Source organism: Onychostruthus taczanowskii, unplaced genomic scaffold, assembly GCF_017590055.1.
Source record: "Onychostruthus taczanowskii isolate IOZ18803 unplaced genomic scaffold, ASM1759005v1 scaffold32, whole genome shotgun sequence".
Classification (NCBI taxonomy): domain Eukaryota; kingdom Metazoa; phylum Chordata; class Aves; order Passeriformes; family Passeridae; genus Onychostruthus; species Onychostruthus taczanowskii.
The window spans coordinates 2528379-2552607 of record NW_024500572.1 but is presented as its reverse complement, the minus strand read 5'-3'; the positions used below and the strand labels follow the sequence as shown (position 1 = coordinate 2552607).

The window sequence follows — 24229 nt, the reverse complement described above, 5'->3', positions numbered from 1 at the left end:
TCTTCCTCTTGATGGAGCAGAAGCTGGGCGGGAAGCAGCCCTCGGCCAGCAGCCGGTAGATGTCCTCGAACTTGCTGCCGTGGCCGCAGGGCTCGGCCGCCACCACCACCTCCCGCTCGGCCTCCGGCAGCGCCGCGTCCATGGCCGGGCCGGGCCGGGCCGGGGCCGCGCTGACCCCGCCGCCCGTGCGCGCCCCCGCCAGGGAAGCTCAGGGACCGTCTGCAAAGAACCTTCGGCGGCCGCTGCCGCTCCGAGCGGGCCCGGCCCGGCCCGGCCCTGAGGGCTGCGGGGCAACGGCCGCGCTGCGGGAACGGGCCGCGGTGGCGTCACGGCGATGACAAAAAAACAACCAGCGTAAAACCGGGGAGAACGGGCGAGTTCCGCCGCTTTCCGTTTTCGCCCCGGTTGGGAATTTGCCGACGCGCCCTCCCGCGGACGGAAGCGGAGCCCTTTGAGGGCAGGACCGAGACGCGTTCGCCGGCAGGAAACATGTCCGCGGGCCCGACGTTCCGCGGCTGCGCCTGCTTTTTCACCGACAACATCTTCGTGGGGCGGTTCGGGCTGCACGTGCGGTACCGGGACGGGCCGCAGCTCCGCCGGGACCACGGCCGGGTAGCGCGGGGGCGGGCGGCGCCGGGGGGAGCGGGCCGCGCCGGCGGCCGCGGCGGTGACGGGCCCGTGTGTTGCAGGCGCTGAGGGAGCGCGGCTGCCGGAGCGAGGAGCAGCTCCGGGAGGTGCTGAGGGAGGTGAGAGCGGGAGCCCCTCACGGCCACCGGCGGCTCGGGGGGACATTAAAACTCATCCTGGCCACGGCGGGGACATTTCCTCTGTCCCAGGGTGCTCCCAGCCCCTCCGGCCTGGCCTTGGGCACTGCCAGCGATCCAGGGGCAGCCCCAGCTGCTCTGGGCCCCCTGTGGGCCTCACCTCCTCACAGGGAGGAATTGTTCCCCAAAACGCCATCTCCCCCTGCCCTCTGCCAGAGTGGAGCCATTCCCCGTGTCCTGTCACTCCAGCCCTAGGAAACTGTCTCTCTCTCTCCGTTTTTTGCCGCCCCTTGTCGGCAGTGCCACACGCCGGGGCCGCTCCCCGAGGGAGTTTGGGACTTGCCGGGGTCCCTCCGCTCCTCCCGATCCTGCCCGGTGCCGGGCGGAGCGCCGAGGGAAGAATTCCCCTCGGGCGCCCATCAGCGAGGAGTTTATTCAGCCAACACCCCGCAATTAAACCCTGTCAGTCACCGCATCCCAGCCGCTCCCCTCCGCCGGCCGCCAGCGCCCTGCTGTGTCTTCCCTCGTCCCTTCTTGTGCCGGTCATTTTTAAAGGCAGCCCCGAGATGGGATCCTGCAGAAATTCACCCTTTGTCACGGAATCTCTGCTTCTTCCCAGGCCAGGCACAGGGATCAGTCACTCACCGGCTCCAGTGCCACCTGACACTAAGGGGACAGACAGGTTCTTTTAGGAATTCTTGGCAGAGTGATGGTGGCTGTAAATCGTACTGTAATTAAAGCTTTATTAACTGGATATTATGATTCATACAGCAGGGAATTTATGAGTAGAACAGTACAGGATTTCCCCAGGCAGAATCAATGGAGCACAAGGAGCAATGTAATATAGAATTTAAAAAACAAGATCCCAACTTTGGCTGTAATTTATGATCACCCTGGTCCTAAGCACTGCTTAATCACCTGGGCTCTCTGCAGATCTGCTCAGATCTGCATACAGGGTTTGCTGTATCAATATAAACATCATAAAGGAGACTTAAAAATTACACAAACAAACAAGAGTCACTCAGTGCTGGCAGGAAGCAGATGACAGTGGCTGTCCCTGGCTGGGGAGGGCACAGCTCTCCCTGTCCAGCAGCAATTCCAGTCCAAATTTCCCACTTGATACTGATTTTTTAGGCAGTGCTGGGTTACAGATCCCTGCCCTGTGAGCTGGTGCCCAGGGACCTTGGGGCTGGCAGGGAGGGGAAGGAAGCTGAGAAATCTGTTGGATTTGTCTGCTTGGTTCCCAGGGGAATGAACACAGGAGCTGCCTGGTCCCAGGGAATGGCTGCCTGGTCCCAGGGAATGGCTGCTCACTCTCTCCTCAGTGAGGATTGTTACAAATGAATCTCGTGAGGGGGAAACAAACGGGAGGAGCTGCTGGGATCAGCTGTTGGCTCTGACAGGGCAGCTTAGCCGGTCTCCACCACACTTAGCACTAATCCCTTCATGACAGGCATTGTCTCACTCCCAGCAAATGTCTCTGTTTTGGACAATGCCTCTATTGTCGGGACAAAAGCCAGATCCTGGAAGTGTCAGAATGCCTGAAAGGGCTGAGACCTCACAGCTGCACTTGACACTTCCACAGAAAACTCCTCAGTCACTTTTGTGTAAAGGGAACATCAGCTCCTCCCAGGCATTTGGTTCCAGATATTTACTGGACTCGACCTGACAACAGAGAACCAAAGCAAACACTCTGTCTCCCAGAGGTGCCCCCAAACAAAAATAACTGGTTTAAAACAGTGAGCAGATTCCTGGAGCTGTTTCACTCAGCCCTGCTGCTTTCTGACAGTGTGCTCTGTTGTTCACTTGCAGATTGAGGCAGAAGTGAAGAGGAGAAAAGAGTTAATCCATCAGTCAGTGGAACGCAGAGCCATCATCTCCAAGTGCTACAAACCAAAACGCCCAGAGGTGTACACTCTGCAGGTACACAGGAGGTTTGGAATCCCTTCTGCACCCAGAAAAAAATCACCTGAGAGTTTTATTTTTGCAGTTTGTTTCCCCCTCTCCTCGGGACTGCACGGTGCTAAAGCTGCACTGAATTAAAACACAGGTGTAGCACATGAAAACTGGATTTAAAACTTTAAAAACACGACAGCACATTGTGCTCTCCAGGCAAGATTCCTGGTGTTCCAGCCAGGAAAGGCTCTTTCTTATCATGTCTGTGATAAATTTGGCCAGTTACTCCTAAAAAAACCATGAACCAAAGCAAGCAGCAAGTTCCCTGCCCCACCTGGTAAAGCACCAGTGCCTTTCTGCATTCCTGCTGTGGAATTACTGAGTGTGACTCAGCCTTGCTCCCCAGGCTCTGGGTATTTCCCTGGGAGTCCATTTCCCTCTGGGCTCTGCAGGCTGATTGTGTTTCTGTGTGTTTCTCCCATCCTTCCCTTGACACCAGGATTCCTTCCTGGCCCCAGAGTTTCTGGAAATCGAGAGGTTCTGCACATCTCCAGGTGCTGATCTCCAGGGCCTCCTGAGCTACCTCGAGTCCTTCTCAGGTAAAGAAACACCTCAGTCACACACAAGTCCCTGGTGCCCTGTGTGGAACAGCTCTGCTGTGGCACAGGCTGAGGCACATGGGATGTTTCTCCTGCCTGAGGAGGGTCTCTGGAGAGGCAGCAGCTCTGCTCTGGATCAGAGGCTGTTTTCTGCTTTCCCATCCCAGCCTGCTGATGTCTCACCAGCAGCTCCAGCTGCAGCAGGGCTGGGTTTTGGTTGTTCCACACCTCACCAGGGAGCCTGCTGAGGGAGCACTGGGAGCTTGGCTTTCCTCCCTGAGTGCTTTCCCATTGCAGACAGTTCCTGTGGGTTAGTCTGGGCTGAAACAGCTTCAGTCTAGATTTCAGTCTTTGAAAAAGAGAGCTGGGCTTTCAGCTTCCCTGGAGGCAGCTCCGTGCCTAGCAGAAAAGCTGCCAGGATGCAGAGGGGAAGAGGCAGAGCTGCCTCCTTTCCTCAAGGCAAAGGACAGCAATGCCTGTGTGCAGAGCTCTGATTTATCCAGGGCACCAGTTCCAGACACAGCCTTCTGCTCTGGAAATGGGAGACCACCATGAAAAACAACAACATCAACAAAAAAAAACAGCATGAAAAGCAACAAATACACCCCAGGGCTGCCCCAGGAAATGGCCCCAGCACAAGGGGAGCCTGTGGGTGCTGTGCTCACTGTGCACAGTGCAGCTGGACAGGCAGGAGCACTGGGAATCTCCCAGCAAACCCTGTGCCCTGTCCCGGCAGACAAGAGGATCTACCGGCTCCCGGTGTTCACAGAGCAGTTCTGCCACGCCTTGGTGGATGAGCTGGAGAACTTTGAGCAGTCGGATATGCCTAAAGGCAGGCCCAACACCATGAACAACTACGGGGTAGGACTCATCCCTTGTGCTTCTTCTCCTCCAAATTTTAATCAAGGTGGCAGTTTTTAAAGAACACTCCCCTTTTGATCTTATTACTCTGTTTTCCCCCATCCTTTTTCACTTTGATCCTCCTTCCTTTTCCCTCTGCTCCGAAGTGCTCTGAGCCAGCAGCAGGGCTGCAGGACAGCAGCAGACGAGGCTGCTGAGCTGCTCCCCCCTGCTGTCCTCGCTCAGGTTTTGCTGAACGAGCTGGGCATGGACGAGCCTTTCCTGACGCCGCTGCGGGAGCGGCTCCGGCCCATCACGGCGCTGCTGTACCCGGAGCTGGGCGGGGCCTGCCTGGACAGCCACAAAGCTTTCGTGGTCAGGTACTCCCTGCACGAGGACCTGGACCTGAGCTCTCACTACGACAACGCTGAAGTCACCCTGAACGTTTCCCTGGGAAAAGAATTCACAGAAGGAAATCTGTACTTTGGGGAGTTCAACCAGGTACTGAGCACGGCTCGCTCGCCTCTCCCTCCTCACCCCTCAGCTTCCAGGCTTCCAATGTGTTCTACAAAACAATTCTTCACTTCTGACAGCCAAACCTGCTCTGTCCCTTCCCCATTTCTTGCATGGCTTGGTTATACAGGAGCCTCTTGCTGCAATATTCCAGCATCCAATACCAATATTCAGTATTTTAAAGAGAGGACAGATGCAGCTTCACAGTAGAAACTGGAGTGGAACAAACCATCCCCTTTCCACATCTGAAACTGTGAGCAGGGAGGTGCTGAGGGAGAGATTGATTTCAGATGTGACTTCAGCCTACATCTCTAGCCCCTGTTTTTAGGGCAAGACAGGGGTAGAAGCTGTCACACAGCAGTGAAACATGGGATTTTTTCTTGAATCTCTCTAAATTCCCTCTGAGCTTGCCACTGGGAATGAGGGTTTCCCCTCTCTGTCGTGTTCCCTGAGTGCCGTGGGGTAAGAGGTGACAAATTCCAGCCACTTGAGGGATCTCACGGTGTGACAAATCCCGCTGCCTGTGTTGCAGGAGCCCAGCCCCGTGCCCCGGTACATCGAGGTGGAGCACGTGTGGGGCCGGGGGCTGCTGCACCGCGGGGGACAGATCCACGGGGCCCTGCCCATCGCCTCGGGGCAGCGCTGGAACCTCATCGTGTGGATGAGATCGTCGGCCGTCCGCAACCGCCTGTGCCCCATGTGCCGCAGGAAACCCGAGCTGGTGGAGGCCGAGGGCTTCGGGGACGGCTTCACGGAGCCGCCGCCGGGGGAGGAGCTGCCGCGCACCGTGGATGTCTGTGCCCTGGGCTAGCGGCGGGGATCCCCCACACCGAGCTGCCCCACGCTCCTTTCTGACCTCTGCGCTGCGGGCTGAGTCCTGCAGGGAGCTGCTCTGGCCTTGGGAGGGGTGCAAAGCCAGCCCTGCCAGGATTCCAGCTGGAACTCGGCTCCCGAGGGCTCAGGCTGGGGCTGGAGGACTGTGAGGCACAGAAAGCCCAGCTCTGATTCCCTGCAGGAGCTCTCTCAATATTTCCAAGTGCACCAGGAAAGCAGCCAAAGCTCCTTGGCCTCTCTGCCAGCAGCAGCACCCCAGGTGCCCCTGGAAACGGGGCAGAATGGGACAATAAATCATTTTCTGCTGTTCTTAGGGCCTCCTGTCCTCTGCCAGGGGAGGGGAAGAGCTTTGTGTGGCTGAGTGGCCAGGAAGGATCTGCTCAGGATGAGATGCAGGTGATTCACAGCGAGCTGCTGGGAATTGCCATCACTGGATGTTTGTCCCACCCAGGCTCAGGAAAACCCACCAGGAGCAACACTGATCCCCCAGGGTGGCTGGGAGATCTCCCCAGGCTTCCTGGGAGCACAAACTTCCCTTTCAAAGGTTTTGTGAACCTTATGAAGCAGAGCCTGAGCTCTGGGAGCCACCTGCAGCACAGCAGAACTCCCCAGAGGAGGACTTGATGCACATTTAACTCCCTCTGCTTTAGTTACATGAGCCAGTGAAAATATCAAATAACTCTGCCAGCCTGGCTGCAGCAGACGGGGCCTGGGGCTGCTTAATTTGGCACCAAGATCCCCCAGGAGCTGAAGGATTGGAAGGGTCGAGCGCTTTCCCCTCCTTCCTCCCAGCTGGCTGAAAGCACATGACTCTTCCATCTGCTAAACAAACTAAAGAAGCCAAATACCTTCTGATTTCTCCGTGGAAAATTAACCCGATTATTGGATAGATGCTGCTGAATTTATGAGGGGCTTTTCCATTCAGGTGTTCAGTGCAGTAATCAGACTCGGTAATTGTGGAGGGCTGAACGTGAGCAGCTCGCACAAAAGGTGTTCACTGAAGCTCTCCCAGCGGCCCCGCTGGATTTTGGCTGGGGCTGCTGGATTTTGGCTGGGGCTGCCTTTAGCACAGGGCGCCGATGAGCTGCTCATTAGCAAAGCTCATCAAAATTACACCGAGGGAAGGAAGCCGGCGGTTGTATCTGAGCGGGGAGTCGCTGCCAAGAAACGCAGTCTCGAAGCCTTTACCCCGTTCACTGGCGAGCGTGAGCGCTCCCGATCTGCTCGAATTCACCCCAAAAACTGAGCTGCTGCCCGGGCTAGGCGGCCCCCGGAACCAAAGAGCGCGGCCCGGCTGCCGCCCGGCCCCGCGCGTGGCGGACGGAGGCGGGAGGCGGCCAGCGCGGCCCCGGCGGCGGGAGCCCCGCTCGGGGCGGCGGGACCCGGCCCGGTGAGTCCCCGCTCCCCCCCGCTCCTCTTACCTGCGGCGGGGCCGGCTGAGGACACCGGAGAAGGGGGCCCGGGGGGGGCACAGGCCCGAGCGCTGCGGCGGCTCCGGGGCCGGGGGGGGCCGATAAAGAGCTGCGCACTTAAAGGGGCCGCGCCCGGAGCCGCGAGCGCAGAACGCGCCCGCTGAGCTCTTAAAGGGCCAGAGCACCTTGCACGGGTTCTTAAAGGGCCAGAGCACCTTGCACGGGTTCTTAAAGGGCCAGCGCACCTTGCACGGGTCTTAAAGGGCCAGCGCACCTTGCACGGGTTCTTAAAGGGCCAGCGCACCCGTGCTGAGCTCTTAAAGGGCCAGCACACCTTGCGTGCCGCAGGCTCCCCGTGCCGGGGGCCAGGGCAGGGCCGGCCCCTGCAGGCGCCCAGGGCAGAGCAGCGCCGGGGCCCGGCCTGGGCGGGGCGGGAGGAGTCGCTGCGGGCCCGGCCTGGGGCTCAGCCAGCCCCGGGGTGCTGCTGGGGCGGATTTGGGATTCGTCACGGGGATGCTGCTGCCTGAGCCCAGCCCCAGCGCCACTGATCCTGCTGCTGTGCATGGATAACAGTGGGTTTGATCCTGCTGCTGTGCACGGATAACAGTGGGTTTGATCCTGCTGCTGTGCATGGATAACAGTGGGTTTGATCCTGCTGCTGTGCATGGATAACAGAGGGTTTTTCCTGCTGCTGTGTGCATGGATAACAGGGGGGTTTCAGCCTGCACGGGTCTTAAAGGGCCAGCGCACCTTGCACGGGTTCTTAAAGGGCCAGAGCACCTTGCACGGGTTCTTAAAGGGCCAGCGCACCCGTGCTGAGCTCTTAAAGGGCCAGCACACCTTGCGTGCCGCAGGCTCCCCGTGCCGGGGGCCAGGGCAGGGCCGGCCCCTGCAGGCGCCCAGGGCAGAGCAGCGCCGGGGCCCGGCCTGGGCGGGGCGGGAGGAGTCGCTGCGGGCCCGGCCTGGGGCTCAGCCAGCCCCGGGGTGCTGCTGGGGCGGATTTGGGATTCGTCACGGGGATGCTGCTGCCTGAGCCCAGCCCCAGCGCCACTGATCCTGCTGCTGTGCATGGATAACAGTGGGTTTGATCCTGCTGCTGTGCACGGATAACAGTGGGTTTGATCCTGCTGCTGTGCATGGATAACAGTGGGTTTGATCCTGCTGCTGTGCATGGATAACAGTGGGTTTTTCCTGCTGCTGTGCATGGATAACAGTGGGTTTGATCCTGCTGCTGTGCATGGATAACAGTGGGTTTTTCCTGCTGCTGAGGATAGATAACAGTGGGTTTTCCCTGCTGCTGAGGCCCTGGTGCAAGGGGCAGCTGCTGGGTGTGTGTCCATGGAGGATTCTCAGCCTCTCATCCTCTCATCCTTCCCTGCATGCCTGTAATGGTTGTCATTGGTTCTGGGTTTTTTTCTGGTTAAAATTTCCCTGTGGAAATCAATCAAAGGTCTGATTCGCTTGGGAGCAAATCCAAATTGCTGCCTGGGAATGCTGAGGTGGTAAACAAACAATTCATTAAATGTGGTGGTTGGAAGGTGGCTGTGAGAAAGCGTTTCCCAGCTCCTGCTCTGCCCACGGTGCCAGTTTGTTTTCCAAATTAATGAGAGCATGGATCTCACTGGCCTGGGGCTGATGGACAGGGGTAGCAGCTCAATGCATCATCTGTTTTCTAAGAGTAAATTGGAATATTAAAAATTCATTCTCCCCCTTGGCTTGTGCCTGCTCGCAGCATTTTAAGTAACGGGGTGATGGACGTGGGGAGGACGTTCTGTGCTGCTGACAGTGTCCACCAGCCCTGCCTCTGGCCACCTGTGCTGCAGCTTCTCCTGCTGGGCCCTGGTGCCATGGGGTGACCATGGGGTGGCCATGGAGTGGCCATGGGGTGGCCGTGGGGTGGCCATGGAGTGGCCATGGAGTGACCATGGGGTGGCCATGGGGTGACCATGGGGTGGCCATGGGGTGGCCATGGGGTGGCCACGGGGTGGCCATGGGGTGGCCATGGGGTGACCATGGGGTGACCATGGAGTGGCCATGGGGTGACCATGGAGTGGCCCCGGGCACAGCCCTGCTGCAGACACAGCCCTGCTGCTGCCCCTCCGTGCCTGCCCCAGCAGGGTCAGCCCGATCCTCCAGGGACAAACAGCAGGAGAGCAGGGAAAACCTGCTGGAAGGTTTTCCTGGTGGAAAGCCTGCCTGGGGACACTTGTGTGGGCAGCTGAGGCTGTCCCTGTGCCAGCTCCCTGCCCAGGCTCCCTCTTGGGGGCTGGTGAAATCCCCGAGGCCACGGCTGCGATGGGAGATGGGCAGAGCTGTGTGAGCAGGGAGGGAGTTTACCAGGAGCAGGTCTGCCAGGGCTGTTGGCTCAGACTGAAGGATTTTGGGGCTGCTGGGCAGGGCTGGTGCCCCCGTGGCTCTGCTGTGACCCCTTCCTCTCCCCAGGAGCTGCCATGGCCCGCAGCCGCTCTCAGAAGCGGTCGCGGAGCAGGAGCAAAAGCGACTCTCGGAGCAGGCAGGAGAGGAAGGAGAAGAAGAGGAGGAAGAGCAGCAAGGACTCGCAGCAGGGCAGCAGCTCTCCACTGAGGAAGAGGATCTCTGGCTCTCACGGACACACCTCGAGCTTGGCAGCAGCCAGGGAAGGTGGGGAAGGCCCCTGAGCCTTTGGTGTCACCACGTCCCTGGGGCAGGGGCACACAGGGGGTTCAGGGGAAGGAGAGGATCCCTGTTTTAGTTGGTGTCTGTCACCTTGTCCTGCACTTTGTGCTCATTTTGGTCTCGTTCTGACAAGTGCAGAACTCTCAGCCCCTCCATGAGCTGCCCTGGTACCACAGAGCATCCTGGGTTGAAGGTGGGCACAGAGGGGAATTCCAGGCAGGAAAGAAACCAGGCTGGGAGGGGGATAAAAACCAACATCTCTGCTGCTGCAGGGCCTGGCTGCTCCACTCACCCTCTTCTTGTGTATTGCAGAAAAGAAAAAGGAAGGAAAGGACAAAAAGAAGAGGAAGGCCAGTACCTCTTCTGGGACGTCTTCGTCCACCAGCTCTTCCTCATCTTCCTCTTCCTCCAGCTCCTCTTCTGATGACTCCAGTGACAGCGACTCCAAAGTGAAGAAGAGTCAAGACAGCAAAAAAAAGCGAGTGAAACAAAAAGACAAAAAGAAGAGGAAGAAGAAGAAGAAAAAAATAAAGAAGAAATCAAAGAAGAAGGCAAAGGAGAGGGCTAAGGAGGAGAAAGCCAAGGGAGAAGAGGTGCCCGGGCCCTCGCTGGAGCAGTGGCAGAAGGAGTCAGTGGTGGACTCTGGGCCAGGTAACGAGGCTCTTTCCCTCCTGCTGGAGCCTCTGCTGGTCCCTTTCCATCTGGGGTGTCTGGGGGAAGCAGGGCTGGGAACAGGGAGGAGCCCCAAGCTCTCCTCCCTCCTCTGTATGGCTTTGAGCCACACTCAGAGATTGCTTTGTGAAGTGTTGGGATGTGGTTTATAGATGTGAGTGGGGAACAAAGAGGCCAAATGGAAGGACACAGTCAGCAGTAAATCCTGGCAAAGCTGGTCCTGGCTTTGGGATGTGAAGTGTCCCTTTCTTTGCAAGGTTTGTCACCACACCCCGAGCACTGCCAGGAATGGGGCGTGGAGTGTTGTCCGTGGGCTGAACCCTGGTGCTGTGCCCCTCTCCTGGAGCACAGCTCTGACTGAGCACTGCACTCCAGTTCTGACAGATGAACAGAAATCCCGGATCCAGGCCATGAAGCCAATGACAAAGGAGGAGTGGGACGCGAGGCAGAGCGTCATAAGGAGAGTGGTGGATCCCGAAACGGGGAGAACCAGGTACGGCCCTGGGCAGGAGGGAGATGGCTTCTCCATTGCCATCCGTGCTGAGCGGGCTGGGGGCCTGCAGGATGCCTGTCCATGGCACTGCAGCACCACCAAAGCCTTGAGCCAACCCACCACAGGTCCCCCCTCATCAGGCCTGGTGTGACTTACCCAGAAAGGGACACAACGACACCAAATCATTGAATTGTGCTGGGGTTCCACACAAGGGACTCTGGGCTGTCCCAGTATCCCATTGCTGCATCCACTTACCTTTCAGCTCCAAAGCCCTGGGCCCTGGAAGCACCCAGGTGGGAGTGAGGAGCATGTGCCCTGTGGGTTACAGGCAGTGATCAAACCCAAGTTCATTTAGCTGCCAAATAGAAATGACCCAGTTTTTAATAAACTGCATCTTCTCAGCAAGCAGAAAACGTCATGCTGAAGAGAATTGGGTATGACAAGTCCAGTCTTAAAATAGAAGGCAGCCTGCAGGGCTCAGGGAGGTGTGGAACAAAGGTCGGTTCCCTGTAAGGCACGTAATGAAGACAATTAAATTTCTGTTCATGTCTGGAGGTGTGAGCCGCCTCCAACACTGCTTGGAATTTGCTCAGCAAGATATTCCCCATCCTGGCTGCATTTCAGGCCCAAACTGGCTCCTGTTCCTGAATGGCTTTGCAGTTTCCTGGGGCAGCCAGGACCACACCTGAATTCTATGAGAAAAATAAGAGGTTTTGCATGGGTTGGGGCACTGTGGATTGTAGGGTGACAGGGGATGCTTTCACCAGGAGTTTTGTTGTGCCAGTGTGACTGACTGCACACAGCAGGCAGTGCCCACAGCCTGGGGCAGAGTCAGCTGGCCCTCAGTTCTCAGGGGAGAACTCCTGCCTTGCTGCAGTGTGGTGACATTAATTCCACGGGAGCAATGGCAAAGCCTGCTGTGCTGTTTAAGCTTGACACAAAAACAGAGTCACAAAATACAATGTCAGGGGTGGGTCAGTGCTGGCCTTGCCTGGAGGAGCATCAGCACCTGCTCCTGGGTCTGGGGGAGCTGGGGCAGAGCAGGAGCCCTCGGGGTGGGGGTCAGCACCTTTGCAGCTGCAGGAACTGGCCAGTACCCTCATGGCTCCTGGGCCTGTGCTTGTCTTGCAGGCTCATTAAAGGGGACGGGAAAGTCCTGGAAGAAATCGTCAGCAAGGAGAGACACAAGGAGATTAACAAGGTAGTGGGAACTGGCCACCAGCATGAGCTGCACGGGGTGGCTGTGCACAGCCAGGGAGCTGCTGCAGCCAGAGGGGTTGTGTTTCCACCCTGGGGACAAGCTGAGCCCTGGCAGCACTGCCAGGGCCCCCGGGGTGGTGCTGGTGGTGCTGCAGCCCAGGGCAGGGCGGGCTGTGAGTGCTGTGTGTCCCCTGCAGCAAGCCACGCGTGGGGACGGGCTGGCCTTCCAGGTGAGGACGGGGATGCTGCAGTGAGGGCAGGCACCAGCCAGCCCAGGAGCCCGTCCTGCTGCCCCTGCCAGCCCGGGGGGAGCCTCTGCCTCAGGACCTCGCAGACAGCACCGTGTCAAGATGTTCCCCAGGGGCCCTTTCCAGCTGCTCTGTAAGTTACTGACCGGGAAGGAGAGCGACTTTAGTGGCTCATCTCCCAGTAAACAGCTTCTCCCCTCCCTGTCCCAGCTCAGGCCAGTGTGGCTGTAATGTACCTGAGCCAGTTGCCCTGATGCTCCTCTGGATGCTGGAGGAGCTCAGCAGCACCCAGGGGACAGGCTCGAGGGTGCTGAGCACCTCAGGGTGCTCTGGGCTTTGGGGGCAGGACAGGGTGTGTACCAAGGCCACAACACACAGCTGGCTGCCACTTCTTCCCCTCAGGGGCTGCCCATGGCCCTTTCCCTGCTCACAGGCCCTTTGCACTCACTGAGCCTGCTCAGAGAGGAGTGGCTGTGGCTCTGCTCAGGCTGCAGCTCCTCTGCACCCCTGAGTTTCTCCCAGCCTTCCTGCAGCTTCACCTCCTCAGGTAGGGGAGCACTGACCTGGCACACTGCACTGGCATCTGTGCAGGTGTGCTTTGTGCAGGGGTGGCTTTGCCTTGCTCTCTGCTCCTGCATGCAACTCGTGTCCCTTCCCCACAGCACAGGCCCTGGGCAGCACTGTGGCTCTGGGCTTCTCAGGGCCCAGGGCTGCTTTGAAGCAAACACAGCAGCCTTTTCCCTTGCTGGGAAGTCCATAAATCTGCAAACTGTAAAAAAAAAACAAAAGGACAAATGGGTTAAAGGACAAATGAGTCCTGCAGGACTGATCTCCACAGAGGGTTTCCTCATTCTGTTCATGGCTGTAACCCCATTAAACTGGCACCTGCTCACACCTGATGACTTGTCTGTTCCTGAAGTATTCCCCCACTCCCCCAAAAAAGCAGACAGAGAAGAGCCTTCCCATTTCTTTAATCTGTGTAACTCACAATGGTACTGTACACAAAGCACACCAGGCATTGGAACGATGCACTAACAGCAAGGAGGAGAAGGAAGTTGCACAGAAGGTTTGCCACACACACGCGAGTCATCGGCACGGCACACGCGGGGCGTTCCCGGCGCCCTCGGGCATCCCCCGCTGCTTCCCCACGCACAGCTGGTACCCCTAGAGCAATTTTTTATAAATAAAATATAACTAACATTGTTGGAATATAAAATTGACAGTCGAGGGTATCAACAGGCAGAGGGAGGGGACCGTAAGGCTTCTAGAACTAATAGGAAATGCAGCAAACAGTGGCGATACCTGAAGAAGGGGCTGCTACAGCAAGCACGGCGGCTGCTGGGAGGGTGGTGGTGACCCTTTGGCTGATTTCTGCTCTGGGCTCGTGCCCCCGACACTGTAAACTGTTTTTGGTATTAGGATTTCGCCTCATCTGACTGAGTGATCTGAGCAAACCCAGGAAAACGACTCGGAGGGAATGCACGGGCTCCTCTCACTGGTTTTTTAAAAGACTTGAAAGGGACAGCGTCAGGTAGAAAGTCCGGCCTAAGGGTGCAGTAATATAAAAAGCTGCTTTTCGTAAAAAATCTGAGCTCTGCAGCAGAGTTTGATTCCCATGGAAACAGAAAAGCAACCCCAAAGCCCGAGGCTGTGTTGTGCTGATGTGCAGAACAGGATGTGGGCCGTCACCGAGGGCTGCCCAGACAACGGCCGAGGGAGGAGGACAAGAAACTTCCCATTCTCTCCTTTCAAAGCAAACAAGTTACTCGTAACAAGGATAAATTAGGTCTTTACCCTGACAGTGCCCCTTCAGTAAGGATGGAATATACATTCATCCAAACGGATCCTCTTCCATACACGTGGAAAGGCATCGGGTCACATGCACTGCTCTCCAAAACAGCTCGGGACAAACAGGTTACAAACACAGAGTTAAACTATTGCTATTGTTCTGTGAGTGTTGATCTCTGCTTCAGAGGGATGAGTGCCAGATGGGGGCGGCTGAGGATTGAGCGATGGAGACGGGGATGGACTGAGTTGGTGAAGAGAAACTTAGTGGCATTATTTCCTGGTAACTGCACCCACCTCCCAGGGTATTATTGCAGCAATAAAGGTCCTGCTCTACAATTGCTTCTCCGTGTTGGATCCATACAATGGCAACGGATGGGGGGCCAGGGGAAGGACCCGGGCAAGGTTCAAGAAGCTCAACAAAGGATGAGGACGGAGGTGCTGTGATTGTCAGGCTAACTGTTAGGAGCTGTTTCAAACATGAAGTGATGGAGAGGGTGAGTATCATATTGCACTTCTGCATTCATTGACAGTTACATTAAACTTGGTCCATAAAATAATTGCTTTGTACATAATGCCTGAAACAAAAAGCTACATTTTTAAAATATTAATAAACCCTGAAGGTTCCAGTCCCTCCAGACATTTTTTTTTTTCCTCTACATAAATAAATAACTTTCAATTTTATATATCCACTTTTTATGTTGAACATTTACATTCGCCTCTGTTTTACACTATCTACACATAAGAAAATGTGAACATCTCGTCAACTGGAAAATGTACAGGTCATGCCTTGGTTCTGGACTTGGAGGAAAGGTGAATTTTGCAAAGGCCATATCCAAATTTGCGGAAATTATCTAGTGATGTGGTTTGGTGACTTCACAGGATGGATTGTGGCTTGGCTTCCTACTTAGATGGCATCTGTTTGATAGAACATTCGGTTAGCAAAAAGCTGGGACAAATTCTCAATGCTTTTAAACCCAGTAAAAGCTCTGGATGTACATTCAGAGAGAGCCAAGCTGAGTCAGCAGAAAGGGAAGTCAGTTTCTGGTAACAAAAAGTCATCAGGTACATTCTGTACTTGGATAATTACCAAAGAGAAGTGGTTAAACGTTTTGCAGTCGGGTCTGAGCGCTCCAGGGGCTCTGATGCCGGCGGCAGCTCCGCACTGTCCCTGCTCTGCCTCGGCCTGGACCCTCCACACCACGAGCACATGAGTTGGATGAGTTGGATTTGTCTGCCGTGGCCCAGAGGCAGTGAGCAGAGCAGCGTTCACAGTGCTGTGTATCTCAGTGCGGCCGTCCTGCACCGTTCTTATTGAAACTGGTAAGAAAATGAAGCAGCCAGTCTAAAAAATTCTCTGTTATAAATAAGATCCTCGTAAGTAGAAAGTGATATAAAGACAGGAGAGTGTGGTGGGGAAAGCGGGGTTACACACGGTCAGGGAGCTCGGTAGGACTAGAAAATCTCCACGTGAAGAGGCCAACTGGAGTCTGTGAATGGGCACCGTGGAACCCCTGTGTGGATGCCCCTCCGCCCCGGGAGGTGTGTGCCAGGAGGGAACCTTGGCTGGCCCCGGGAGGGACAGCACTGAGGGGCTTTCTGGCAAGCCCTGGCTCCAGGCACTGTTCTCTGTCCCTGTCTGGGTGCCACCGGGGTGCCAGCCCTCCGCCACGCGCCCGCCGGCTCGCTCCAGCAGCACAAACCCAGTGCCTCAGGCACGTCCACTGAGAAACACACCAGAAAAATTAAGATATGGCCTTTTCTTAAGGTTGCCTGACATTGTTGGCACACTTCCTTACAGTCTCCTTACTGCTGGAAAAACTTCTGCACAGATTGTTTTTGTGTTTTTTTTTTTTAAGTATATACATATATATATGTGTGTGTGTATATATGTATAGATATCCACACACACCCTGGCTTAGCAATATTTCATTGTCATGCACTACAAACACTGGTGTAGCTACATGAGATGGTAACAGGTTTCCATTCTAAAAATCATCAGTGCAAAAAACAATGAGGTTTTACAGTTCAGTAACTATAGGTAAAAGAAGCGAGTCTAGTTCCCATGAAAGCTGCTACTGAACTTGGAGAGAACCTGGGAAGAAAAAAGGTCTCAAGAGGTGGACGTTGAGAGAGTCAGACCCTGCATTTGGATGAGAAGAACTGCAATGCAATCCAGCTGCTGAGTGCCTTCAGCTGCTTCCAAATATATGGTGGTTACTTGCTGGAAATAATACATAGCGAGACTATTTGGAGACTTTAACAGCAATTAAGTGTCTGAGGTTTGTAACAGCTCAAACAAAATAGCTTGTATTCCTCTTTTAATAGGTCAACACATTAAATTCCATCGGCTTCTAAAAGATCTGTTTAAAAAATAACAGTAATAACAATAATGACCCCGCTGTCTTGGGCACGAATCTGCCGACATTCTGCCTCTGCCAACGGCCTCGATGCAGCTTCAGCTTTGCACTGCACCAGCTCCTCGAGAAAGTGGCTGCACGTGGAGCTCTCTGTCCAGGAAAAGCTCTCGGTCGCTCTGCCTGGCACAGCCCACGACAAATCCCTCGCTGGGGCCGGGGGAGCGGCGTTACCCAACCCCAGAGCCCCCACCTGACTCCCGGGACAGCCCAGAAGAAGCTCCCCCAGCCTCGTGCCCTGTTGCTGTGGCTCTGAGGACAGCACTCGGTCACCGTGTGGATGGCTAACAAGGCGAGGAGGCACCTATTTACAGTCACTGACCCTGCACGAGAGAAGGAGGCAGGAGAGACTTCCCCCCGGTTCCCAGCTGTTCCTCGGGCTCACGCTGCACAAACCTGACGCCCCCGCTGCAAGGCCTGCACGTTCTGTGTGGGAAACGCCCCGTCTCTCCCCAGAACACCGTGTTATTAGAGTAGCACCATATTTACCCTTCCAGCCCGAAACACTGGCCTCGTCCCTCTTTCCTTTTGTTTTCTCCTCCGGTGGCTGCAGCTGACAATCCTGGCTCTGGCCTGGCTACTTCTGCCCCAAGAGGCCAGACTCCAGGCGGGACGCGGCGCTCCGGCCCCAGCAGCCCGTGGCGATGCTCATGCTCCTCTGGCTGCGCTCCCTGTCCCTGTCCTTGTCGCCGTCCGACTGGCTCTGGGTGCGCTCGGGCCGGTGGCCGCCGGCCGAGGGCTGGGAGGAGATGGTGCGCAGCAGGTGGTTCCTCTTGCGCAGGAACTCGGCCTGGCCGGGCAGCCCGAAGCTGCCCTTGCGCAGCGCCATGCGCGTGGTGTTCTTGGCGGGGCGCGCGCGGTGGTTGTACTCCAGCTGGGCCAGGTGGGCCGCGTAGCCCTCCGTGATGAACTGCGGGGTGAGGGCAGGCGTTAGAGGGGTGGGACACGTTTCCCTGAGAGCCACTGGCAGCCAGAGAGGGTCACTGCTGGGTTCTCTGGGGTGACTGGCTGTGGAACCGCTCAGACCCATTATGTGGCCCTGCTCCCTGGGACAGTTCCCTGCTGGCCAACGCTAGCTCAGTCAGCAGACTTGTGATGACCAAATTCCCACCTCCCTCCCATGGGAGGCTCTTGGCAGCATCTCCAGGGCTTAGGCAAGTTGGCTCCTACCTGACACTGGCTCTGCAGCTTCTTGGTGGGTCGGCCAACGATGTAGATGTGCGTGGGCGGGAGGCTGATGGAGCTGTACACGGAGATGTCCTTGGTGGATCCGTACGCTGCGTGGATCCTCATGTGCAGCTGGGGGGACAGAAAGCAGCACAGGGTCACAACACACAGGCACCCCACGCTGCTCAGCAGGCTGGGCTTTGGCTTTTGCAATAGCATTTGTGGGAATCTCAGGTCACTGGAACTAATGCAAGTTCCCAGCTGGATAATGAACCACCCAGGGAAGTGCTAATTAACAGAGCTGGGGATGTTTACAGGCCGTGACAAGAGGAGCGACAGCGATACAAGAGCAGATCTCCACTTGCTGATCCACGGCCTTCCCTTGAGGTCTGCAGGGGGCAAGGATGCTGCACACTTCCCTGCTGTCACTGGGGGAGAGGAGCTGCAAACCTGTGCAGGAATCATTAGCCAGGAATGTTCCCCTCCACAGCCAAGCTGCTGTTACCTGCTGGGCAGAGGGAGAAGGGACAGGCAGCAAAACCTGCTGCTTTCAGGGATACCTCTGCCTCTACTCCAAGCAGAGAGCAGCTCCTGGACAACCCCTTCTGTAGTGGGCTGGAGCAGGGGCTGGCAGGGGAAGTGTGGGCATTGGTGCCACCACACACTGGCCAGCTTTGAGCCCAGAAATACAGGTCAGGGAGATGGAAAAAGAATTTCTGACCCTGGTCCCAAACTTGTGGAGGACAACAGAGCAACTGAGGGCCAGCTGCTCCCTCCACTGACACTCAGACCAAAAAGGGAGCCTAAGAAAGTTAAGGACAGGCTTTTCCTGCTAATCAAGGCAGAGCAAGTGCTTGGGACACTGGCAGCTCCTTTACCTGGCAGACACAAAAAAATTTGTTCTATCTCGAGCTTCCCTGAGGCTCTGGGCTGAGCAATCAGGACCTTCCAAGAGTCAAAAGCCTGGAAGATCTCTGTGGAGTCTCCCAGTAAAGCTATTTCTGTATCAGCTCCATCCCCTCTCAGTCCTGCTACCTCCACCACAGGCAGCCAAAAAGCCACCAAGCAGGTGAAAAAAGTGCATGTGTGGGGGGAAGGGAGGCTCTGCTGCCCCTGTTCCATTAGGGGTTTGAGGAGCAGTGATGAAACGGAGCAGCGCAGAGCAGAGGCAACACAATTTAACAGCACAGACACTTTTGTAGAGCAATAAAGGAATGAAAACAAAATGAACAGATTAATCTTCCACTGCAGGTCACATTGCTGCCAAGAGACTGGTGCTGACAGTGGTGGCTGGACGAGGAGCAATCTAAACCCGTGCCACGATCCTACTTCAGCAGGGGCAGGCTTACGTCGGTGATGAGGGATTTCAGGAAGTTGGCCTTGTGCCGCAGCGGGTCGTGGACCAGCCCGTCGCAGAAGGACACGATCCCGTGGGGGAAGTTGTGCTGTGCTAACCACGCCACCACCCTCTGCTTCTGCATGTCAGGGCGGCCCGTGACATAGATAATGAGGTAGCCGAGGTCTTGCCAGTGCCTGGAAGGAAAGCCACGAGTCAATGGATTGCAGAGCACGGCCAGTGTCAGATCAGCTGGCCCAGGCCCTGCCCTGACCTTACAACGTCCACGGCCCCGGCGCGGACTTTGGGGTCGCTGCCCATGATGGAGACGCTGGCTGCGAAGGAGCCGTCGATGCTGAACACCACAAACTCCGTCCCCTTGGGCAGCACCGTGATGTAGCTGTCAGCAAACGTGTGGTCACCCCTGAGGGAAGGGATGCAGGTGTTTAGAGGCATCAAAGCATCCAGAAGGCATCACCAGGACCTGCGGAGCACCACGAGCCCAAAGCAGCTCCCACATCTGACCCAAAGGCTCCAACAGTGATGCCACTCTCGGTTAGAGCAGGAACAGGCACTGTGTGAGGGTCTCTGTGTTCAAGTGGGGCTGGACTAGTACTCCTTGGCAGCAGAGACTCAAAAGTTACCCCCAGAAAAACATTGCCGGGCTGACCACCAAGAAGATGCTCCCCTCCTCCCCCTCTCAAAGCCCAACACCAGCAGTGGAGCTGAGCTGGAGCCCCTGGGCTGTGAATCATCACGAAGTCCTGTCCCTCAAGGACAAGTTTATGGTCTTTAAAATATGCTCAGTCGTGCAGTTTTGCAGATGCCCATGAGGCCCTGTGGTGCAGAAGACCTGCTCCTGCAGCAGGAGCTCAATTCCCATGCTGGTGGTGATGCAGGAGCCAGAATAAAATGTTCATTTTCCCCTTACAGCTGCAGAGTACAAATGGCTTTGCCTCTGTTGCTGGCAAACCAGGCTCTGAACCCACCCAACAACAGGAGGGACCATGCTCTAGAGCCATCCAATTCCTCTTGGTTCCTCCTGCAAGCCCCAGGCCCCTCACCTGACCACCATCTTGACGGGGTAGACGCCGATGCCCAGGCGCCGCTCCTCGGGGATCACGTAGGAAATCCTGCCACTGCTGTTGCTGATCTCCGTGTCAAAGTACACCCACTCCCCTGATGGTGGCTGGGTCATGATGTGGATGTCCACCTGGGGACAGCGAGCCTGCGTCACCCCCAGCAGGACAAGCACAGGGACATCCCACCTGAGCCCCTTTGGGTGGCAGCGGGTTGGGGCTGCTCCCACCCTCTGCACTTCACGGATCTGAGCTGGGCAGCACCCAAACATCAGAGATGACAAATGCTGCTCCTGCTGGGAGGCACCCACAAGTCTGAGCAGGAGAACCTGGCCAGGAGACAAGGGCAGCAAACCCCAGCAGGGACCAAGGGAGCACTGACCAGCGCTACCTTTGTCCCACAGTTGTCACCACATGGTGACAACCCCCCAGCACACAATACCTTCTCTCCTGTGAGGGTGACCATGTCTAATGGACCATACATGAACCTCCCAGTTAAGGTCTGGGGCCCATCCTCGTTAGCAATGGTGTCGTTGATCCTGTGGTTGGCTGTGACGTTCTGCACGAGGCAAGAGGGGAGAAGGAAATAAAAAATAAACAGCAGTTTGCAGCAATGGATAACCTCACAGGGAAATGCCAAATATAACTGGACAAACTGGAGCATGGGTTTCTCTGTGCCATTCCCCCCCTCCACTCCACCCTCAGCTCTGGGAAAGAATTTGACCTGTGGCAGAGGTGAGGCTCTGTGCCCTAACTGATGGGTGGACTGGAGTGCTGAAGAGCCAATTTCCATGGCAGGTTGTATGTGCAATTCTGATACTCTCTATTAACTCTATCACTTTGGAGTTAAGAGGAAATACACACAGCTGCCAGAGAAATCTGCTGACACTGTTTCAGTTCTAGCACAGAATTGCCCTCTCAGAAACTGGAAACTTTACTGGGAGCAAAGGGCATTTACTAAGCTGAGAACTGGTATTACTGGACTTTGAAAGATGTTCCATTCTGACTCGTTCCCTGACCCACAGCCAACGCTTCCTGTGTTTAACAGACTCGAGGCTAAGAGGAGACCTTGCTGACACACATCTTTTACAGGCACCCAGGTAGGATATAACCATTAAAACAGCCCAGCAATGCAACACAACCCTCTGTCTGTGCCACACCCTCAGAACAGCTTGTGCAGCCCCAAAATCCCCCTTACCCGGAGCTTCACGTTCGTCCTCTTGCGGAGCCACTTCTCACGGGGCTTGGAGGGGGTGAAGACAGACACCTCCTTCCCATCCAGCTCCAGAACACTCGAGTTCTCGTGTCTCATCACCTGCAGGAGGACAGATCCCCCCAAGGCATCAGCCCTCTCCTCCTGCCTGGCTGTTCTGCATCTCCTGAGCCTGCAGTGAGGAAGGGCAGTGCCTGGAGAGAGGCCCCTGAGTTTGCTGCTGGGCCTTTGGCTTGTCAGCTCGCAGGTTTGACAGGACAAGTGGCCTTTTCTGCACTGGCAAAGCCTGTGGCCAGTGCTGACTTCATCCTGGCTGGGATGCAGGCTTTTTGGATTGTCAGGAGGTACAAAACTGACTCAAACACAGCGGGATGAGCTCTGCACTGAGATACCTGCCCTTCCTCCAGGGATTCATTAGTCCCTTCCCACGGTCTGCAAGGGAACAGGAACCTTCCCCATTCCATAGCAGATCCAGCACCAGCTGCTCTGACTGGCTGCATGCCGACAGATGCTGTTCCTTCAGCTCATTTCTAATTCCTACTGAAATTCCCAACTCTTGTCCCATGGCTTTTGCTCTTCTCACTGATCTGACCCCTGTGGAGGCACACAGGGGTCTGGCTTGGCTGCATGTGAGGCAGAGCCCAGGCTGTCTGTCCATCCTGGCTGACAGAACTCCAGGACTTTGTGCTGGTGGGACATCACTGCCAACCAGCCAGTTCTGTGGGGCAATTCCTGCCTGTCACCAGGGCACGGATGGGGATGGGAGGCAGGAACATGGAGAGAGAAGGGTTAACTCCTACCGAGGTTGCTCTTAAATTCTAGAATGGAAGAATAACACCCAAAGGCTGGGGGACAGCTCGAAGTCTCTTCAGGATTGGGAGGTGACCCTGCACATAGAACTCCAAAACTGCCAGTAGTCCTTAGAGACCAAAAAATTAAGAAGCCTCCTAAATGTGGGCTCTTTTACAAGGTCCTGAACATGTTCTGTAAGGTCAGCAGCTCTCCAGCTGAGCTTGGCTGACACGGGCGAGCTCTCTTTGCAGAGCTGAAGCTGGTTTTCATCCAGGGAATGGAAAAAGGACCCCAGGGAGGATGAGCTTGCTGGGGCAGGAGCTCATGGAAATCCAATGTAAACAAAATAACAAATTTTACTGAAAATTATTTAAATCAGGAATGTATTTTGAATCCTATCTGGGCTTGTTTTAACAAGATTGAATCTTTGGAGACTAAAACTATTCAACAGCTTCTTTTTACATTTTGTCCAGAGATGACTTTCAAAGGCCATTAGAAACAAGTCCTTATTAGGGGAAGCAGTTGTGTGGTGCTGGCGAAGGACAGCGAGAAGACAAAAGATGAGAAAAACCCTGGTCTCAAGGCAAAGAGGAGTGAACAGAGACAGGCACTGGGCAAGGAGGTGCCAGACTACCCAGGCAGCCACCAGCAGGTTTAGAATGGATGGAGAGGTACCTGCAGGTACTCAAGCCACAAGATTTGAAACACCACACAGTGCTACAGACCCAGGTTTGGGCTGAAATCTGAGTAACTGGCTGTTTCCTAAGTGGAAGATTTTGTGTATGAGACTGTCATGACTGTTTCCCCTCGTGCACAATGAGAGCTCTCTCTTCTTTCCTGCCCTGTTAGGCTGGGCTGGATGTGGGACCATCAAGCCAGGAGTGTGCAGGCAGAGCCTGGACACAGCCTGGGAAGAGAAGGGTCTCACTGGATTATCAGCACTGCTCAGCTGCCACTGCTGCTGTTTATGGTTCTCACACTATTTGGAAGATAACACTGAAAGAAAGTTTGCCAACAGAATCATAAATAACTGAGAGCTGCAGCAGAGGAGGCTGGAGGAGAGCAGGGAGGATTTAACAGCTGAGCTAACGCAAAGCAAACCCGGCGCCAAAGTGGGCAACACAAACCACAGAGTTGCTTTGAGTTTTGTTTTTTTCCAGCTCCATGCTCCAAGTGTCATTCTCTGGGAAGTTCATATTTTTTAAGGCAAATAACTCCCCCTCATCCCCAAGGAACTGAAGGGAAAATGTTTATTTTAGGGAAAAAACATGTTTTAGACCAAATATAGATTGATAAAATCTGAGGTGTCAGACTCCAGACACCAGCTATCCCCATTCTTCTGGCCCTAGAATTGCTTTGTGCTGCAGGAATGAGAACTAAATCCCAATGAGTTCCTAGAGGAGACAACAATAACTTAGAAAGGCAAAATGGAGAACTGCATTCTGCCTCTCAATTCATGTTGAATTCATATAAAACTTCCCCTTTGGTTTTATTGTATCTGGTGCAGGTTTTATTTGTCCTTTGAGAAGTTTCAGTTTCAGACTTGAGATCTGACCTGGCACATAGATCACTTCAAGAAACAAGTGCCACTGACCTTTGCCACTATGGATGTGATAGGAAACTGCCCTGGGCTCTCTCCATGGATCTCCAGTGAGCCCAACTGAAACCTGTTCTGATGGTAAGAGCCCAAAAACCAAACAGCCCCAAACCAAGCAGGTGTGGCAGCATATCCATGAAGTTTGTATGTGTGCAGCATCACCAACACCACAGGTGAGATAAAAAAAAAAAGAGAAGAAAATGGATCTGCAGGGGCAAAGGGTATTTTTTCACCTCTATGCATCCACAAGTCTTACGTCAGGCACACTGTTAAAAACAAAGAGCCCTAAGCATTTTTCAGCCCCAGGGAGATGAGGGAGAGGGGATGACTGTACCTGTCTGAGCAGGAAGGACACAACGTCCGTGGACTCCCAGTAGCTGGCGTGGAAGAGGTGAGGCAGAGCCACGGTCGGGAAAGCCGTGAGGGCGTCGGGGCAGTACAGGGCGTAGTCGATCCGCTTGGTTCCCCACCACTTGGCAGCAACTACAGAAACAAAACACTCCTTCAGACAAAGGGGGTTCACAGAAGGGATTTCAGGGCTCTGGCTCCTCGCTCCAGGCTTGCCAGGAGGCTGCTCCCTGGCTGGTCCCGGGCGGCCCCGGGCTCGGTGTTTGCTCACACCAAGGGAGGAACACAGCACCAGCAGTGAGCTCTCCCTTGTTTAGGCAAAGAGGAAGGCACTGGAGGACAGGGTAATTGGCTGTTAGTCCAGACCCC

The 24229-nt window shown here is 55.4% G+C and overlaps 3 protein-coding genes across 17 annotated transcripts in view; 2 read left to right on the top strand and 1 right to left on the bottom strand.

Moving 5' to 3' along the window:
- Nucleotides 1-174: 174 nt before the first annotated feature.
- Nucleotides 175-5755, top strand: OGFOD2 (2-oxoglutarate and iron dependent oxygenase domain containing 2; the record flags this gene model as incomplete). Its single annotated transcript, XM_041410401.1, has 7 exons — nt 175-612; nt 690-746; nt 2577-2687; nt 3160-3259; nt 3996-4120; nt 4346-4600; nt 5145-5755. Coding segments are annotated over 7 exons (1365 nt in total), but the record flags the coding sequence as incomplete, so codon positions are not given.
- Nucleotides 5756-5906: 151 nt separating this feature from the next.
- Nucleotides 5907-13272, top strand: ARL6IP4 (ADP ribosylation factor like GTPase 6 interacting protein 4). 6 transcript variants are annotated; one of them, XR_005953112.1, is made up of 7 exons: nt 5907-6836; nt 9301-9498; nt 9826-10164; nt 10561-10678; nt 11810-11879; nt 12076-12259; nt 13134-13272. XR_005953112.1 is itself a non-coding variant. In XM_041410457.1 (6 exons), exons 2-6 carry the CDS (start codon nt 9309-9311, stop codon nt 12130-12132), a joined length of 774 nt encoding a protein of 257 aa, XP_041266391.1. In that variant the 5' UTR covers nt 5907-6836; nt 9301-9308; the 3' UTR covers nt 12133-13020. The 6 variants fall into 6 exon arrangements, 2 of the variants coding, with proteins under 2 accessions (XP_041266391.1, XP_041266392.1); XR_005953111.1 differs by lacking the exon at nt 13134-13272 and adding an exon at nt 12560-13020; XR_005953110.1 differs by lacking the exon at nt 13134-13272 and adding an exon at nt 12529-13020.
- PITPNM2 (phosphatidylinositol transfer protein membrane associated 2) overlaps nt 13082-24229 on the bottom strand; it is a 123315-nt gene continuing 112167 nt past the window's right edge. For 9 of the 10 annotated variants that reach the window (XM_041410444.1, XM_041410446.1, XM_041410443.1 and 6 more), the window contains 8 exons: nt 23847-23995; nt 21109-21225; nt 20353-20469; nt 19896-20044; nt 19106-19255; nt 18845-19028; nt 17499-17627; nt 13082-17238 (listed from right to left, as the gene is read on the bottom strand). In XM_041410444.1, coding sequence (XP_041266378.1) covers nt 16906-17238; nt 17499-17627; nt 18845-19028; nt 19106-19255; nt 19896-20044; nt 20353-20469; nt 21109-21225; nt 23847-23995 — 1328 coding nt within the window. In that variant the 3' untranslated portion in view covers nt 13082-16905. Of the gene's footprint in view, nt 17239-17498; nt 17628-18844; nt 19029-19105; nt 19256-19895; nt 20045-20352; nt 20470-21108; nt 21226-23846; nt 23996-24229 lie in introns of those variants that run through there. The other variant, XR_005953102.1, reaches the window with a different exon arrangement.

Coding starts and splice junctions, on each gene's coding strand:
- ARL6IP4 (XM_041410457.1), top strand. CDS start 9,309: ATGGCCCGCAGCCGCTCTCAGAAGCGGTCGCGGAGCAGGAGCAAAAGC. Junction 10,165..10,560: donor AGTGGTGGACTCTGGGCCAG/GTAACGAGGCTC, acceptor ACTGCACTCCAG/TTCTGACAGATGAACAGAAA. Junction 10,679..11,809: donor CCCGAAACGGGGAGAACCAG/GTACGGCCCTGG, acceptor CTTGTCTTGCAG/GCTCATTAAAGGGGACGGGA.